General features: G+C 54.2%; 7 protein-coding genes across 7 annotated transcripts; 3 read left to right on the top strand and 4 right to left on the bottom strand.

The window, feature by feature from the left end:
• Positions 1–254: 254 nt before the first annotated feature.
• Positions 255–769, top strand: LMH87_000131 (uncharacterized protein; the record flags this gene model as incomplete). Its single annotated transcript, XM_056197989.1, has 3 exons — positions 255–391; positions 455–510; positions 570–769. 3 exons carry the CDS (start codon positions 255–257, stop codon positions 767–769), a joined length of 393 nt encoding a protein of 130 aa, XP_056054981.1.
• A 418-nt stretch (positions 770–1,187) lies between these two features.
• LMH87_000132 (uncharacterized protein) lies at positions 1,188–2,757 on the bottom strand (the record flags this gene model as incomplete). The annotated part of the gene is made up of 5 exons (XM_056197990.1): positions 1,188–1,349; positions 1,406–1,805; positions 1,858–2,021; positions 2,074–2,477; positions 2,541–2,757. 5 exons carry the CDS (start codon positions 2,755–2,757, stop codon positions 1,188–1,190), a joined length of 1,347 nt encoding a protein of 448 aa, XP_056054982.1.
• A 1,001-nt stretch (positions 2,758–3,758) lies between these two features.
• LMH87_000133 (uncharacterized protein) lies at positions 3,759–4,493 on the top strand (the record flags this gene model as incomplete). The annotated part of the gene is made up of 3 exons (XM_056197991.1): positions 3,759–3,827; positions 4,128–4,202; positions 4,311–4,493. 3 exons carry the CDS (start codon positions 3,759–3,761, stop codon positions 4,491–4,493), a joined length of 327 nt encoding a protein of 108 aa, XP_056054983.1.
• Positions 4,494–5,376: 883 nt separating this feature from the next.
• On the bottom strand, positions 5,377–6,546 carry LMH87_000134 (uncharacterized protein; the record flags this gene model as incomplete). The annotated part of the gene is made up of 4 exons (XM_056197992.1): positions 5,377–5,883; positions 5,960–6,110; positions 6,169–6,391; positions 6,465–6,546. The coding sequence occupies 4 exons, from the start codon at positions 6,544–6,546 to the stop codon at positions 5,377–5,379; spliced, it is 963 nt and encodes a 320-aa protein (XP_056054984.1).
• Positions 6,547–7,918: 1,372 nt separating this feature from the next.
• Positions 7,919–9,131, top strand: LMH87_000135 (uncharacterized protein; the record flags this gene model as incomplete). The annotated part of the gene is made up of 7 exons (XM_056197993.1): positions 7,919–7,958; positions 8,026–8,096; positions 8,188–8,210; positions 8,270–8,328; positions 8,391–8,506; positions 8,564–8,686; positions 8,739–9,131. The coding sequence occupies 7 exons, from the start codon at positions 7,919–7,921 to the stop codon at positions 9,129–9,131; spliced, it is 825 nt and encodes a 274-aa protein (XP_056054985.1).
• A 674-nt stretch (positions 9,132–9,805) lies between these two features.
• On the bottom strand, positions 9,806–11,107 carry LMH87_000136 (uncharacterized protein; the record flags this gene model as incomplete). Its single annotated transcript, XM_056197994.1, has 3 exons — positions 9,806–10,474; positions 10,561–10,839; positions 10,928–11,107. 3 exons carry the CDS (start codon positions 11,105–11,107, stop codon positions 9,806–9,808), a joined length of 1,128 nt encoding a protein of 375 aa, XP_056054986.1.
• Positions 11,108–12,276: 1,169 nt separating this feature from the next.
• On the bottom strand, positions 12,277–13,943 carry LMH87_000137 (uncharacterized protein; the record flags this gene model as incomplete). The annotated part of the gene is made up of 3 exons (XM_056197996.1): positions 12,277–12,548; positions 12,629–12,981; positions 13,033–13,943. 3 exons carry the CDS (start codon positions 13,941–13,943, stop codon positions 12,277–12,279), a joined length of 1,536 nt encoding a protein of 511 aa, XP_056054987.1.
• Between the last annotated feature and the right edge of the window lie 2,470 nt (positions 13,944–16,413).

Consider the following 16,413-nt stretch of genomic DNA (forward strand, 5'->3'; position numbering starts at 1 on the left):
ATCTTTTCCGTTGTAGGCGCCGCATCGGCAGCTGCCACACCCACACGCCTCGTTTCCCCAGACCCAGAGATATTACTACGGCGCGGAGCCGGAGCCGGGCCCCGCCTCCCAACGAAAAAGGCGCGCCCGTCTTTTGACTTGATATCCACATCCTCAGTACTCTCTATACATCACGCTCTATTCTCCTTTCAGCTAATTGGCCCCTTCACTTTCCGTTTTGTCTACTTCAAGTACCGTCCCGCCCCTTGCTGTAAATGGCCTCTCGCATCGCCGCCACCGCAAAGCACCTTGTCCGCACCATGTCCACCACCACCGCCCCCGCCAAGTTTGAGTTTCTCGTCATCGTGCCCGACAAGCCCGGCACGTTGCAGAAGCGCCTCGAAGTTCGCGCGTACGTTTATCCTTCTGCTCTTTCCCAGCTCACATCCCGCATCAAACTGACTAAACTCATCAGCGCGCATCTATCCGCCGCCAAGGCCCAAGTTGAGAATGGCACCTACACCATGGGAGGTGAGACGCATATCCCAAATCATATACATCATATGTGGCCTTCTGACAAGTAGAAACAGGCGCTGTGCTCAACAGCGTCCCCGAGGGTGCCGACCCATCCAAGTTCGACTTTCACGGCAGCTCTTTGGTCGCGGTGGCCGAGTCCAAGGAGGCCGTGCTCGAGCAGCTCAAGAACGACGTCTACGTGACCAGCGGTGTCTGGGACCTCGAAAAGGCCCAAGTCTTTCCCTTTCTCTGCGCCTTCCGCACCGCCAAATAATTTAGTCATAGCTTCTCGAGCAATGGACAAAGTATCATATAGAATCTGACAACGAACTAGAGTTGTGTCTTTGTATTCCCCAACATACTGCCGAGGTGGATTCATTCCTTGGCTGTAACGATACTATAAAGATAACATGCCCGCATCTTTCCTCCGTACAAACAAGAAAAAAGAAAGGTGCCACGAGTGCGCCCCAGCGCAGCTGACTAGTCGCACCCCCATTGCTGGATTAGCCTCCCAAGTCTTAACACAGTATCTGTAACCTTGTTACTTTCGCCTCAAGCCCCTCCAGGTGTCCAAAATCAAGGGCAGAGCCTGCCTCTCAGGATAGGAAATGGATAATCCGCAAATAAAATTAAGGTCCGCAATAACATAATTAAAAGAAAAGTACCGTCGCTTAAGCTTGAGAAATGGTCATTCACTGCCCACTGGACGCAACGTCTTCGTCAGCAGCCACTCGCAGGTCGTAGTTCAAGTCGAAACACTCGGCAAGCAGTTCCGAAACACTGCTTTGTCCCTCGGGGATGTCGCCATTGACGACAAATTTCCCATCCACGCGCATATTATCCAAGGAGGCGAGCTGCCAGCCATTAGTTTCCAGTCAGTCCCAAGCCAGAGTTTACGAATTGGACTCACCTTCATGCTATAAGGATACAGCTCCCGGACAGACGACACGCCGCCGTTGTTCTTGACTTCGAGCAGACAGCGCTTGAGCGTCTGCAGCTGGTTGTAGATGGGCAGGAGCGCCTCAGAGACCGGCTCCGAGGACAGGATAAACGAGTAAATGTAGGCGTAGCTCCGGCGAATTAGGTACAGCATGGTGCGCTGCGTCCACAGGTCGGCGGGGCGGTTCTTGTCGTCGAAAAAGTTGCCGTTTTGCCGGCTCTCGTCAATCTTGTCGAGTTTGCGCTGAAAGTCGTACAGGTCCGTCTCGCGCAGCGACCAGGCTTGTGTGAGGGATAGCTTCTCCAGCTCGTTGCGGATGCCGACGAGCGTGCGGTACGTTTCACGGAACGGCTCAGGAACGTCGCCCTTTCTGCATGATTTGTTAGCGGGTGGCCTAGTTGTCATCGAGATGGAATACATGCCGTTCCAGCACAATCTCGGACCAGCGAGAGCACTTGTCGTAAACTTCTTGCATGGTGGCAGCTCCTGGCGATTCTGAGCCTGCGACGCAGAATTTGCCTCCATCGTTCTTTTCGCCAATCTCGTGCAGCTGCTTCTGCAGCTTCTGGACTTCGGTTGAGGAGAACTATTGCGCCATGTCAGCCTCAATCCTCCCTACCGGGCCATGAAGCACTCACCTTGGATCTGGTATTAGCATAGGAAATGGAGCGCAGGATCGAAATCATCTTTTCGTAGGTGGGAAGCGAAGACTCGTCCAGAGTGCTGAGGCGCTTCTGCAGTTTGGCCAGCGTTGCGGTGCATCGCTCAACACGCTTCGACAGGAGCTCCAATAGGTACGGCGAGTGCTGCGGGCCTGGCGTATCAGCGTTACCCGAGCGGCTAATATTGGTGTTCAGTTGCTCCAGTGTGGCCTTGATGCTCTCGAGATCCTTGGACGAGTAAAGGTTGGCCTCGCAGAGGTGGTCGAGCAGTCGCTTGATCGTTGACGTAAGCGCATAGGTAGCGGGGGCCTCGTCGTTCCGGCCGATGGTCAGGTAAAAAAGCGACAGGAGCTGGAAGCAGCCCTCGAGCACCTTGTCCACTGCGGAGAGGAGCGGGTTAGCATGCATGATCATTGATCTGGCGGAGCGCGCCGAAATGTTACCTCTGTTCTCATCAGTTGCGCCGGTCTCTGCGCGGATGGCGATGAGATCCTTGACTTGCGCAATGGTCTGGTCGTAGAGGGGCAGGATGTCTTGACTGCGGATATATGTGGTTCTGTCTTGCTTGAGCAGGAGGAGCTTGTCGCGAATCTCAGTGAGGTGCTGGAGGATGGCCAGCTCGCGGGCATCGCGCGGCATGGGTATCGCGGGGGTTTCCATTTTTGCGACTGTCCAAAGGCGAAAGAAAGCAGCTGGTTGCTGAGGTGGGCGACTATAATAAGGTATGCATAAAATCACCGAACGATAGGCGACCAAGGGAATGCAGGTTCGGTTCGTAGGAAGGAAAAGGCTACACAGCAAGGTGATGTTGAAAGAAGGATCTGGAGAATGTTCCAGCGTTTCCGAGGAGGGTGGCGTGGGGTAAGTTGGTCGCTTGGAGGGGCAGACAGAGATAGGCTTCTCGCCGCTTTATAGTGCAATATGATAGTTTCCTATGTCGGATCAGTCACCCAGGTTTCATGCAATGGAGAAACGGTCAAGACGAGAATATTCAGATTGGGAGCGTCCTGCCGAGAAGTGCATATGCGCCTAAGCGTTGGTTGAGCGGACCACCGTGCTGCAACTCTGCTGGCTTGCCATCGTTTTTTACGAGTCGCAAGCAGCGGATGATGCAACTCTGGGTCGCAGGTGGCAGAGCTGCTTCTGCTCCAGCGGGGGCAGCCCTGTAACCAGTGGAGCGACCAGGGTCATACAGCGCTGTGCTAAGGCTGTCTTGGCTGGTCGCAGCGCTGAAAGCATCCACGGGCAGCGCAACAGTGGGTTGCTGGATCCAGTCTTTGTTCAGCCATGACTGTTGATTGGCTGTGGCCCTGTCAACCAATCAAGCATATTTACTCACCGAGCGGTGGAGACTCCAGGTGAGTGGAGTCCAGCCACACGCTACAGGCGCAAGCCACAGACATGATGTCGTTCGTGTGGCTTACCCTCCAGCACCACGGAGAAACTATTGTTGCGCCTGCCCACTCTTAGGTCTTGAAGCCCTTTCTGTGGGAATTTCGCCCGTGTGCCTGGTGAATTTTCTTGTGGCCCTAGCCCGCTTACAGGCAAGCGAAGCGACTCCACGACCTCTTCCCAAACCCACACCAACGGATTTGCGCCTTTGGACTGTCGAGACTTCCTTTTCCACGTTCAACTACACATCACCACAACCAACCGTCACAATGTCCACCTCCGAGCTCGCTTCTTCCTACGCGGCCCTCATCCTTGCCGACGATGGCATCGAGATCACCGTATGTTTTTGAAAATCGCAGCAATACAATGGTTTCGCTGTTTCGGGTTCGACGACTTTTGTTCGCTTTGATCGAAGGGAAAAGACGTGGCTTGGGATTCAGGCGGGGACAGTGCTTTCCACAACGACACTCCAGGACGAATTCCCAATCTTCGCTACGGCTTGTCTCGACCGATTTGCAGCTTTAAAATCGATTCAGTGCCCGTCTTTTCCTCCGATTTATAGCGACTCGAACACTGCGATCAGAAACACAAACCACATGCTGCCTGGCTTTGTCCCATCCAATACTAATGCTCTCCAGGCCGACAAGCTTCAGGCTCTGATCAAGGCCGCCAACGTCGAGGTTGAGCCCATCTGGACCTCCATCTTCGCCAAGGTACGACCATTCCGATGAACCCCGCGCTCGCTCGCGCGTCAAACCCGCGACTACACCCGAGCAAGGAATCGCTGGAACACGAAATGCTAACTGGCTTGCGCTGCACAGGCTCTCGAGGGCAAGGACGTCAAGGATCTCCTTGTCAACGTCGGCTCCGGTGGCGGTGCCGCCCCCGCTGCCGGCGGTGCTGCCGCTGGCGGTGCTGCTGCCGCCGACGCCCCCGCCGAGGAGGCCAAGGAGGAGGAGAAGGAGGAGTCCGACGAGGACATGGGATTCGGTCTCTTCGATTAAAGAACCAACCTCTCATGAACCAAAAAAAAGCCTTCGACGAACTCTCTTCTTTGCTTCCTTTTGTAAACTTTTCCACCACACTGCATGGCTTCGGGCGGATTTCGAATCGATCATACAGGATTATGGGAAAGAGGCCACGATATATCCTACGGGCCTTGGGCAGAGTAGCTTTCTTCCATGCGGTAATGCGATGAAATGCTTCTGAAAGAACCGTTTTTTAATGGAGTTATTTACGCGCGGCGGGGTTAGAATATAAAAAAACAGTTGGTCTGTTTGACAAAAAAAAGTGAAGACAACACAACCTGGCCCCGGCAAACCGTGATGCATGATGTCATGTGAACCCATTCATTATCTCGTGCTCAGAGCTACCATTTCTTGTGATCTTACGCCGTCTACTCTGTACCATGTGAAAAGATGTATTTATGAAGCCGCGTCTCTTGGTACACCAGCTTTGGTGACGGGCAGCGGTGGCAGAGCAATCATTTGTCAGTCCTGGCAAACCGAGATACGCGATGCTGTGTGATGTGAAGTCGGTTATTCTCTGGTGCAATGAGGTATCATTTAACAGTTCAGTCCTGCCAACCCGAGATACGCGATGCTGTTTGATGAGAAGTCGTTCATTCTCTGGTGCAATGAGGTATCATTTATTCTGTTATTCTGTTATTCTGTTATTCTGCCCTCTACTCTGCAAGAAAAAGCCAATGTCAAGTCGCGACACTTGCTGTAACAACTTTTTTCTACCTCGCGCTTCTCAATCTATGACGCCTGCGAGCACATGCCAACTACTACAACTCTTATCCATCAACGCCTAACACGTAATTCGCTAAAATGAAGCTCCCCCCACCCCAAATGCATCGTGACCACTGTTCCCTGGGACCACAGTCTATTTCACAATCAGAGCCGCGTTGGGCACGAGGCCCGCCTCCTTGAGCGTCTTGGACATGTCAATGTCGCCCTGGAACGTCTGCCGGGGAAACGTCGTCGAGAAGCTGCTGACCTCGGTGCCCGTCTCGCTTTGCACGGCCTGGGCCAGCTCAAACAGCGTCGTCTCGGCCGGCAGCGTCTTCATGATGTTTCCGCTGGGCGTCTGCAGCCGCAGACGGGCCTCGTTGTGGTTCGCCTTGGGCTTGGGCGCCGCGGCAACGGCAGCAGCAGGCACCGGGACGGCGGCGGTGGCCTCTGGTGCTCTGCCCTCGCGCGCCGCCTTGGCCTCGTCGGCCTTGCGCTTGCGCTCGGCCTTGTCGGCCTCAATCTTGGCCTTGATGCGCTTCTTGGCCTCAATGTCGTCGAGCTTCTCCTGACGCTTGCGGGCGGCCTCTTTGATCTGCTCCTTGCGCTGCAGCTCCTCCTTTGCGTCCTGCGACTCCTTTGTAGACTTTTGTCGGATTTGCTAGTAGTTTTCCCCCTGTTAGCAGCGTACTTGATGCACAATCATGCCGTCGGGGTGTGAGTGTGTGTGTCCTTACCTCGTTGCGCTTGTGGTCTTCCTTGTCTTGGATGGACTGGGTGGCGCGCTTGGCCTGCAAGCGCTCTCGTAGCTCCTGGAGTCTGGCCTTCTTCTCGTCTTCGGTGAGGGGGGCGATTTCTTCTGTGGATTCGGAAAAGTCGGTATGCTCGCTGTCAGGTCGGACCAGTCAGCGCGGGGTTTCTTTCAGAGGATATACGTAAAACGAACGTCTTGCTGGCGTGGAAGCTGGCCAGATCTGGGTTTCTAAACTTCTTGCCGCACTCATTGCAGACTAGCGACTTTGCGGTGGCACCGCCCTCGAGCTCTGCAATCTGGGCTTTGGTGTCGGCATCGTCCTCCGCGTCGTCATTAGCCTTGGTCGCGGCTTCGGCCTGGATATCCTCGATCGACTTGTCCTGGTTGTCCTCGAGCCATTGCAGGGCACCCTGGACTGTATTGCGTTTCGTGTTAGCTTCTTGTGTCAAATGGAGGTGGCGTGGCCAGCGGTGGGAGGATCGGCGTACGTCCTCCGGTCTTTTTGACGGCGATTTCGGCACGGGCCTTGTCGAAGCCCATGTCGAGAAGTTGATCCAGATCAGAAGGCATTGTGATTGTTTTTGTCGGTACGGAAGCGGGTAGTGTTGCGTGAAGAGGGCAACCGATGTTGTTTGAGACTGAGGAGCTCCAAGTAGTGGGGTAGCGACAGCGCAGGGAGTGACGTTGTGCGGAGAGTTGCGCTAGCGGCGACGGAGATGTTAGGCAGCACAGTGACGTGAATAGATGGTGGTTGGAGAATTGCAGTATATTTATATGTATTGCGTTGAATAAATTGTGGATGAAATACGGTTTGGTAGGCGCATTGATGACTTTGGTGGCTTTAGTCGATGGCAGCAGGGAGCCTGTCACTGAGTCGACTGTCGCCGGGCTTTTCACTTAGAGTTATCCATGCAGACTATCCGATCAAGCACAGATCATTTGCTAGGATGCAGTTGCAGTGCTACGTATACCTATCTAGACAGTACCTAGACATGGACCAGAAAGGCTGAAAAAGTACTCAAAGCGTGGTTGGCCTGCAGTGCAGCTTAGAAATACAAAGCACACAAACACCAAGACAGTCTGACAAGGTGTGGCAGCATCCTGCTGCACTGGAAGATGCGCTGTTAGAGGTTGACAGCAGCCAATGCCTTGAAACATGTGATGAGGTCACCAATAAACGCCACTGTTGTTGGGAGGGATGTATCAGCACAGCGTCATACGCCTTTGGGGTATTATTTCCAGCTAAAAAATCGCCCTGCACACAATTCTCTTGTGTGGTGTTTTGGGGGGAATTACAGTTTGCAGCTACAGGGCTAGATTTTCATATCAAAGTTTACCTATTGTTCACCTCTATTTACCGTGTCCTGCCCAGCGTCCTGGGTAGCGTTACGTCAGTACACCCTAGGTAACCTAGGCACCTAGCGCCGCAAAGCCCAACGCAGCTGGCTTCCAGCCTTTGGCCTTCCAGGGCACAGGGCGTGCTTCTTGGTGCTCGGCTAAGGTGGCAGCAGCGAACGTGTTAGCTGGCTTCACGCCCAAACCAAAGACGCTCCGAGGTCCCTCCTCCGCCCTCCGCTCCCCCAAGCTTCTGAAGCACATCCGACAAACGCCTCCCGCCCCAGCTTCCAAGCTTTTCTTCCCCTCCTCTCCATCTTCCTGTAATCCTTTCGCAGACCGTCATCGTATTTCTGCTTCCCCTCCCCCCAGTCATTATATCTTCGTCGCATTCGCTCTCCGTCCTTGCTTCAACGGCCCGTGAACCCGAACCCCACGAGCCCGCGTCCGTCCTCTGCTACGCCACGCCACGCCCACCACCGCGCAGCGCCGCCCTGCCTACCAGTACAACCACCACCCCGGCTAACGACTCCTTGCCCTCGGCCACCTCGTCATTCGCTTCCCGCCCGTCCCAACCTCATATTGCGACGCAACACAACCGCCCATCATGTCCATCGACGTCGAGCCTCTCGAGCTGAACTTTCGGCGTATGTTGCCTGCCAGACGGCTTTGCTCTGTCTTGTCGACGCTTCGCTAACGTCTCGCTTGTCCCAGGCCCCTTTACCGTCGAGGTGTCGCAGACTCTCACCATCAGAAATACCAGCGCCGCGCCATTGGCTTTCAAGGTATGGCTCCTCTACGCGCATGCTGCATCTCCTTTGCAGCCATCTATTTTATTACCGACGTTCGTGACGCTGACAATGCTTCCCGTCGCAGGTGAAAACAACGGCTCCCAGGCAGTATGCTTCCGGTCCCTCCCTTCGCGACCCGCGGAACTCCCCGATTAACTTGCGTTTAGATACTGCGTCCGACCCAATGCCGGCCGTATCGAGCCTGGCTCGTCTTTCGACGTCTCTGGTACGTGCAATAACCGCGCGCTTTCCTCGTTTCCTTACCCAAATACTCATCTGCGACTACAGTGCTCCTCCAGGCCATGAAGACCGACCCCACGCCCGACGCGAAATGCCGTGACAAGTTCCTCGTCCAGTCCGCCCCTATCACTGGAGATAAAGAATTCACTAGCATTGCTGAAGTGGTGAGTGCAGTTTGCATCGGCGCAAGCAGGCCAAAGTGACCAGCTAACCGGCCTCAGCTCGACAACACGGATAAGAACCTGAAGCAGGAGAGAAAGATTCGCGTAAACTGGCTTCCAGCGCACGGCGAAGCCGACTCAAACGCTGCTATCGTGACACCCAGCAAGAAGCTCATTAACGGCGTATGTATCTGGCCCGGACTTGTCCTACAACTGTGCTAACCACATAAAGCAGAACGCCGAGACGCCAGATGTTTCGCACAACTTCTCCTCGCCCAGTGCTGGCGCTCCTCCACCGTACGAAGATGACGCTTCCGCTGTCGATGCCGACGAAAAGGCCCCGATAGACACCCCCGCTGCCCTTGCTAGCCGTGCCATCCCCGCCGTCAAGGAGGCCGGCAGCGAGACCCTGGAGGCGGTCAAAGCCAAGCTGGCCGCCGCGCAAGCAGAGATTGCCAAGTTCAGTGACAGCGGCCTCCGCCAGCGCAACGTCAAGAGCGGCCAGAGCGAGAAGGTACCTGCAGGCGAGTTGGCGCAGGCGTCTAAGCAGAGCGCCGACGGCGTCTCGGTGCAGGTTGTCGCTATCCTGTGCCTCTTGAGCTTTCTCCTGGCATATTTCTTCTTTTAACGCGCCCAAGAAGCGGGGCTGTGGTTTGAAAGATTTGGCTAGAGAAAAGAAGAAAACAGGGACGAAGAAGAGAGCAAAAAAGGAAGGATGGCCGGATGTAGGAGTTTGTATTATTTGCGCTCTTTTTTCTTACGAATTTGCGCATTGTCGGAGAATTTGCCACCTCTTTTTCTCTACGTAAACTGACACTGTCAGGACAGAGAAATGGCATTTTGCAGCTAGGGAGACGCCGGGGAGACGCGCGGGAGACGCGCGGGAGCGCAGGGGAGACGAGAAGGTGAAGAGGTGTTGACGACGACTTGATTTGAAACCCTAGTTCTGACTGGCCTGCCGTGGCTTTGTCGGCTTGTTCTGTTTTGTTTCCTCATACGTATGAAGCTAGTCTTATTAATGTTCATGTCAAAAAATTGCCTTTGCTCCCTCTATTCTTGCGCTCACAAAACATCTCACTACGTTGAGTCTTGGCATGGTAACTATGCGCTTCGTGTTTCGTAGTGTTCCTATTATATATGTATATCTCATCGCAATACCATCTACTAATGGTACCAAACAAGCGGATTAAAACGTTCTAAGCGCACAACTACAAAAGACCAGTCATTTCATGCCATAACACCAGTAGCAAAAATAGAAAGTATACAACTTTTCTTCTTTCGCAAATTCCACAGTAATCGTTTCTATGCTTGGATTTCACTCTCTTTCCAGCTGACGGCGCCGCCCACAAGACGGCCGCCGTCCTGACGCTTGACGCGGCAGTTCATGCCGACGCTTTCGTCCCAGATGAAGCGCCAGATGGCGTAGACCCAGCTCTCGTGGCGGGGCAGGTCGTCGTAGAATTCGCTGGCGATACGGTTGACCTTATGGAGGCGCGTCCAGGGAACGGCTGGAAAGTCGTGGTGCTCGTTGTGCAGGCCGACGTTGTAGGTGAACCAGTTGAGGGGGCCGTAGTAGGAGAAGGTCTCGGGGACGGGGACCTTGTTGGCGGGGTCGCGCTGCGTGGGCGTGACCGTCTCGTAGACGTAGTGCTCGGCGATGAAGTGGCCGGCGACGGGGTGCAGGCTGCCGGCGAGGAACGAGGAGAAGACGAGGTAGAGCAGCGCGTGGGGCGAGGCGTAGCGCACGAGGAGCGCGTCAAAGGCGACCTGCACGGCAATGTTGAGGGCGTGGATGCGCGTGAGGGGGATGCGGTACACGGTCATGGGCCGGATGGCGTAGAAGAAGATTTGAAATGTGCAGAAAAAGGCCTTGCCGAAGATGGAATCGAGGAAGAAGGCTTCGAGGGCGGTCGGGAGATCGGTGTCGAGGCCGTCGACGCCGAGAGACTTGTGGTGAGTCAGGTGGTAGGGCTGGAAAGAATTGATGTCAGTATCGCTCTGAAGCATTGGAGACTTGTACAATCTTTGCGACAGGGGAGGGCGGGATAGTATCGTACTCGGAAGGAAGCGCTGTAGGGGATGCCGATGGGCAGGTTGGCAAAGATGGCCAGGAGCCGGTTCGCCAGGCCATTCTTGAAGGCCAGGTTGTGAGAGATTTCGTGAATGGCGAGGAAGAGGTTCTGGTTGGCCGTGGCGCCAATCACGTAGGCAATGGCCCAGAACTTGAGCGACCAAAAGGGCGTCGACTGCAGGTAGACGGCCAGCGCCACCTGGAGGGCCACGACGCCGGCGACGACGTATTTGGTGAGCGGTTCGGGGCCGCAGAGCTTTGTGATCTAGGCAGTGTCAGTATTTTGCGTTGGCGAGAAGCCATGGCTCTAGCGCAAAGCTGCATGTTGCATCGTAACTGGTGGTGGGTCGTACCTCGGGGTGCTTCTTGATAATCTCAAGACGTCTCGTTCGGTGCGGCTCTTCGGTATACGTCCAGAAAAAGTCCTTGGGTCCGTTGGCGTCCGTTTTGGTGGTCTGTCCGTCTGCCGTCTGCGTCTTGCTGTTCTTGCCAGCCGCCGTCCTCGACGACATTGTCCTCGTCGCGACAGCCATTATGTTGTGAATTGGTCGAAGATTGAGCCGACTCGGAGAGGTTTCTCTATTTTCGTTCAAGGGGTGTGTGGTGGCGATGGTGTAGCGCACTTTGCTAATTTTAGCCCCAAAGTCAGGGACTGATGGGCTGCTATGCCGCAATTGCAAGAGCACAGCCGGGTTGTGAAAGAGAGTTTCTTTTCTGAATCAGCAGAAAAAAATTGTTAATGGGAAAAAAGATGATGGTTATAGGAGGGTGCGTGAAGAAGGAGGAGGAATGGGCAAAGAGAAGAGGCCGTGCTGGCTTGCTCCTCAGATAGCTGCCGTGGCGGGCAAAGAAAATTGGTGGGGATTTCAGGGACAGACAGGGGCCACCAAAGTGCTGTACCTTGACTGGAGTGTGCCTGGGACGGGAGCGGGACGCGTTGCCAATGAGGGGTTCCACGCCACTCAACCACTGTATTTTTTGAGTGATGGTGTGTTTTCTACAGCGCCATGGCGCTCCAAATCCCTCTACCTAGGTACCTACATAGGGTGGCCTGGTGCATATTTGGTGGGGCGACTTGCGGCGGGGGATGGCGCAGTATCTCGTTTTCGCCTGCGCACCCATAGACCAAGATCTGCTGATTCGGGAACTGAAGCTCCGGCCAGCCAGACCGACATTCATTCCGTTCAGGCAGTACCTTACAAGAAGCAAAAAAAAAAAAAAAAAAAAAAAAAGGCTAATTCAATTGCCATGGCCAGCATGGCTTGCGATGTTATTCTTTACCTATGATAGTATCGCCTGCTCTGGCATATCTTTCACTCAGACCGCCTACAGGCCGCCCGACAAGTTGGTGCTCAGGGTGCACAACGTGGACGGCCCGTGACGAGTTGTTGGGCCGGGCATCATCATCAGATACAGGAAGCATGACAAGCCGGGGAACGGCAATACACATCACAAGCATCTCTACGCTTCTTCTACGATTAACTACGCAATAGAACAAACAGCAATGCTCGGCCACCGAAAGTGGTGCCAGATGTATTCAAATCTTGCAGCGGCCTAGCCACAGGCAGGGGAATCGTGTGCGCCGCAGCAGCCCACTGCTGCTCGTCGATATTCACAGTCGTAGAATGTTTGTCATAACAAAACAATATGCAAGAAAAGTATGCAGAAACAATGCAATCCGTGGTGCCGCCAAACGACTGCTTCAAGAGCCGTTGGAGGCGCATGAAAACACGCCCGCCACCTCGCCCGCCTCAAAAGAATCAATGATGCCCTGCACACTGGCGTAAGTTCCCACTGTTAGGAACATGACACCAGTAAGAATGATGAGCACATTGAGGATGTTTGAAAGCATATCGAAAATCTTGTTTTCCTTCTTTCCGTCTTCCCGATCCACCTGGCGCATGCGAAAGTAGGCGACGCCCCAAAAGATGAAGCCGAACCAGCTGTCAAACAGCGAGGACATGACCGACAGAACTGGTTTTTGTTAGCTAGTGTTCAAATACCGCTCCTCCAGAAGATGACAATGATGATATGAAAGTGTAAAGAAAACTTACGTGACGAGAAGAAAGGAATAACCTGCGAGATGAGGAATGCGGCGATCCAGGTGATGAGTAGAATACCAGCCCACGAGCCCCACCCAACAACAGTGTGGTCGTTGAGATGGCGAGAATTGCGAAACAGGCGGAAGAAGACGAAGCGGCATGTGACCGAGGCATACAAGCAGCCAAGGAAGATGAGCGTGGGTATCATGAATGAGAATGAAATCTTCTTGTACAGGTCTTGCAGAGAACCAAAGGCCGGGGCAGTCATGTAGTTGTTTCCAACAAAGGCGTACATGACTCCGCCAACGACACAAAAGACGATGATTTCGGCAATGGTGCAAGCCCACAACGACTTGGGGAACTCGCTATAGAACGTCAGTAACAAAACGAGTGGACAAAGGGCTTAGGGTGCTCACCGAGGGTCGCGCATTTCCGCAATGAAACTGGGCAGGGTAATTTGACCAATAAATGTGTAGCTGATGTTGAGGAAAGCTGCCATGCCCTGAACAAACGTGACGCTCGCATTGGGGAACAGGTCATAAACGATGTCGCCGCTGCCAGCCTTGGCAGGAGGGCTACTCTGGACGGCTGCGAAAACTGCGGCCAGAACAACGGAGACAAGGGTAAAGGCGGCAGACGCAGTACCAAGCTTGGACATCATCTCAAAGGTACGAGGAAGGGAGCCAATCCAGCAGATGAAAGTCACCAGTATTGAGAACTCGACAGTTCGGCAGCCGCCAATGGTGTCGCTCTCGGTCATGGTGTTGATGTACTTGGCGCCAACGAGGACGTGGAGGCCCTGAATGAAGGTGTTGTTGAGGATAAACATGACGGCTGTTCCCCACCATGCCCATTTCTTGCCCCAAAACAGAGTTTGGCCCAGATCGCAGACATCGCGAATCTCTGGGTGGCGGAGACAAAACTTCCACATGATCAGACTGGTGTAGAGGACAAGCGCAGCGACAACAATCGTGAGGATGAGTCCAGGAATGAGACCAAGATAGCGGTAGGACCACGGGAAACTCATGATGGCCAAGCAAATGTACTCGCTAAACAGCAGAGCCGCAGTTTTTTGCCACGAGCATGTGCGATACTGGATGGCAGCACCATCCTCAGCAGCCAGCTGTCGATCGAGAATCTCCGAGGCAGTTTCAGCCCGATCAGAGTCGTCAGTCTTCAAGTAGTCTGGCAGCGGCGCAATGCGCGAGCCAACAACAACATCCTTGCCGCCAAAGATGGAGGCCCATCTGGATGAGCTGGTCGTGGTGGCGGTGTTGACGGCCTCGAGGTCCGGGGGAGAGGACGCTTTGAACGATTTTTCAGACATGTTGAATGCGATTGGCTGTCGTAATGTTTGGTCCGAGGTGCTTGTTTGTGAAAGAAAGAGTGCGCGCGAGCTGGAGCGGCCGCGAAACGACTAACAAATTGGGAGCATTCGAGACTTTGTGAGCCAAGGACGGAAGCGCAAGCGCGGAACTACTATGTAGAACCTAAAGAGGTGAAGGGTTTGAGAATGACAAAGTCGATGCCTGTATGCATGTGCAATGGTGTTTTGATATATTGCAAGACGTAAAAATACGACGAATTAGGTCGAGGCTGAGGTGAGACCGTAAGCGGTTCGTCAAAGTGCTCGGGAATGAAAACGGAATTGCAAGACAAGGAGCCTGGGGCGTCGACAGAACCGGGGCAGGCCAAGTTTAAAAACAGCCATCTCAACCGTCGACCGCATTCCACAGCCCAGGCATCGCCGGCGTCTCACTTTTCGAAGAGGAAGAGCGCTGCAGCTAATCCCAGCAAGCGGCCCTTTGGCGGTTGGCTAGGCTCGGGCGGGCCATTGAACGAGCGAATAGTGGCATCTACAGCGCAGCCGTGCAACGCAGAGGGTGCGATGACGTCTTGAACGCCCCTGTAAATGCGCCCAAGTGACCCCCCACAGTGGGCGGCGCCATGTGGACCTGGCGCAGGCGGCGTGGCTGCTGAGGCGGCACAGAGTTTTCTATACAGTGCCTCTGTTTCGCTGGTTTTGCTCCGGGCTGTTTCTTGGCTGCGCAGGGTGTTCAGTTGCGTGCAGTTTTGCGCGCCTCGCCAAGTCGCTTCGTCCCGGATTCGCTCTCGATGTGCCTGCTTGGCGAGGCGGAGGCGTCGATATTCTTGGTTGGATCGGGTGTATTTTGCAGTCTGCGCAGATGTACCTTGTATCCGTAGTATTAGCCCATATTATCAGCATCGTCAGCGCAGCACAGTGCCAGTTTCGTCCGGCCTGCAGGTGTCAGAAGTGGCGGCTCGGCGGCTCAAGCTAGGCAGGCTGGCAAGCAGATAGACACAAAGTTTAGTGAGATGCGCAGGAGCGTAACCACCAGTAGCGCACAAGAACAGTGGCCAGCGAGTGGGTTAGCGGAGGACAGGCGGGCATAGAGGATGCTCGCGGCCCACCCCCTCTGTCTGTTTTCGTGTCGGCTGGCCCGGGCTCTGTCGAATGCTAACGAGATGGATGACATTGACTCGAATTGCGTAGGAGGACTGGAGGCCAGTCATTTGTCGACATTCGGAACAATGGAGTTGATGATGGAGAAGTGAAAAGCCCCAGTGTTTAAAAACTGAAAATTGAAATTTCTGCAACAGTCGCTCGTTGCCTGCTGCCGTGCTGCTCGGCTGGCAGCTGGCAGGCAAATTGGCCAGCGACTGTTGCGGGGCTCGCAAACGGACAACCAGGATTATCTTGGACATGGACATGCAATAACCCAAATTTGAGTGGTCAAGTCACAAGTGTAACCAGTACGAACACATCTCCCGAAATCATTTCAAAGTTTCTTCCACCAGAACATCCTGCGGCCAACTGGCAGTCCCCAGTTACTTCGTATCCCCTGCGTAGGTACCTCAAGGCTGCCGCCAAAAGCCTGTCGTCTTCAGGTACACCCCGAGCAAGCCAAGTTGAACATGGTGCTGAAGTCTTCATTGCAAGGAAAGCAACATCTACTGGTACACCTGCCGACATCAACTGGGCAACATGTCACGCAACCAAAGGAGGGCCCAACCGACAGCCGTCCAGAAGCTATTTGGGCCCGCCGCCATTGCCTTTCATCACGCAATACACCAGACACGGCTCCTTATCAGCGCCCGTAAGCAAGGACGCCTCAGGGCCAAAAGTGTCTATGACCCCCTAGCGCCGCATCACCAGAGCACGCCATAGTCTCGAGCGGTCGGCCGTCGGGAAGCGGGAGTCGGATTTCAGCTCTTTAATTTTGGATCGTCGGCCATTCATGCCAACATGGCCAAGATTGCCAGGGTCTTTCTCGGGTGTTCGCGTGACGCGCGCCGCATGCTACGTGCTCTGTGGTGTCGCACAAATCCAGACCCCGAATAAGGTTGTTTTCTGTGCGACTGCGACACTGTGATTGTGCAGATTACCATGCTCCCCATGCAGGACCCTTACTGTCGATGATTTGCCCTGTGTCTCGAATTCACTCTCGGTTATCCCGCTGCCAACGAAGCAATCCTCAGGATGGACGTGCCAAAGTAGAGGCATCTTCAGTCACGGTGACAGATATTCTGCCATTCAAAACTCAAGCCCATGCGGATGACCACTTATCAGGGCTAACAACGTCCACAAGCTTGTTGGGAGGGGCGCCGCCATGGACATCTCAGATTGCGGGGATGCCTTAACCAAAATCGGCGTCTGGGTCTTCAACGACTGAGAACAGCCGTTCAGACACGACCAGTCCAAGGTTCTCGAAAGAATCACTTCTCGCAGATACTCATTACGTTGGGAAATTCTGGAATTTTCTAATGAGTCACAA

Source organism: Akanthomyces muscarius, chromosome 6, assembly GCF_028009165.1.
Source record: "Akanthomyces muscarius strain Ve6 chromosome 6, whole genome shotgun sequence".
NCBI lineage: Eukaryota > Fungi > Ascomycota > Sordariomycetes > Hypocreales > Cordycipitaceae > Akanthomyces > Akanthomyces muscarius.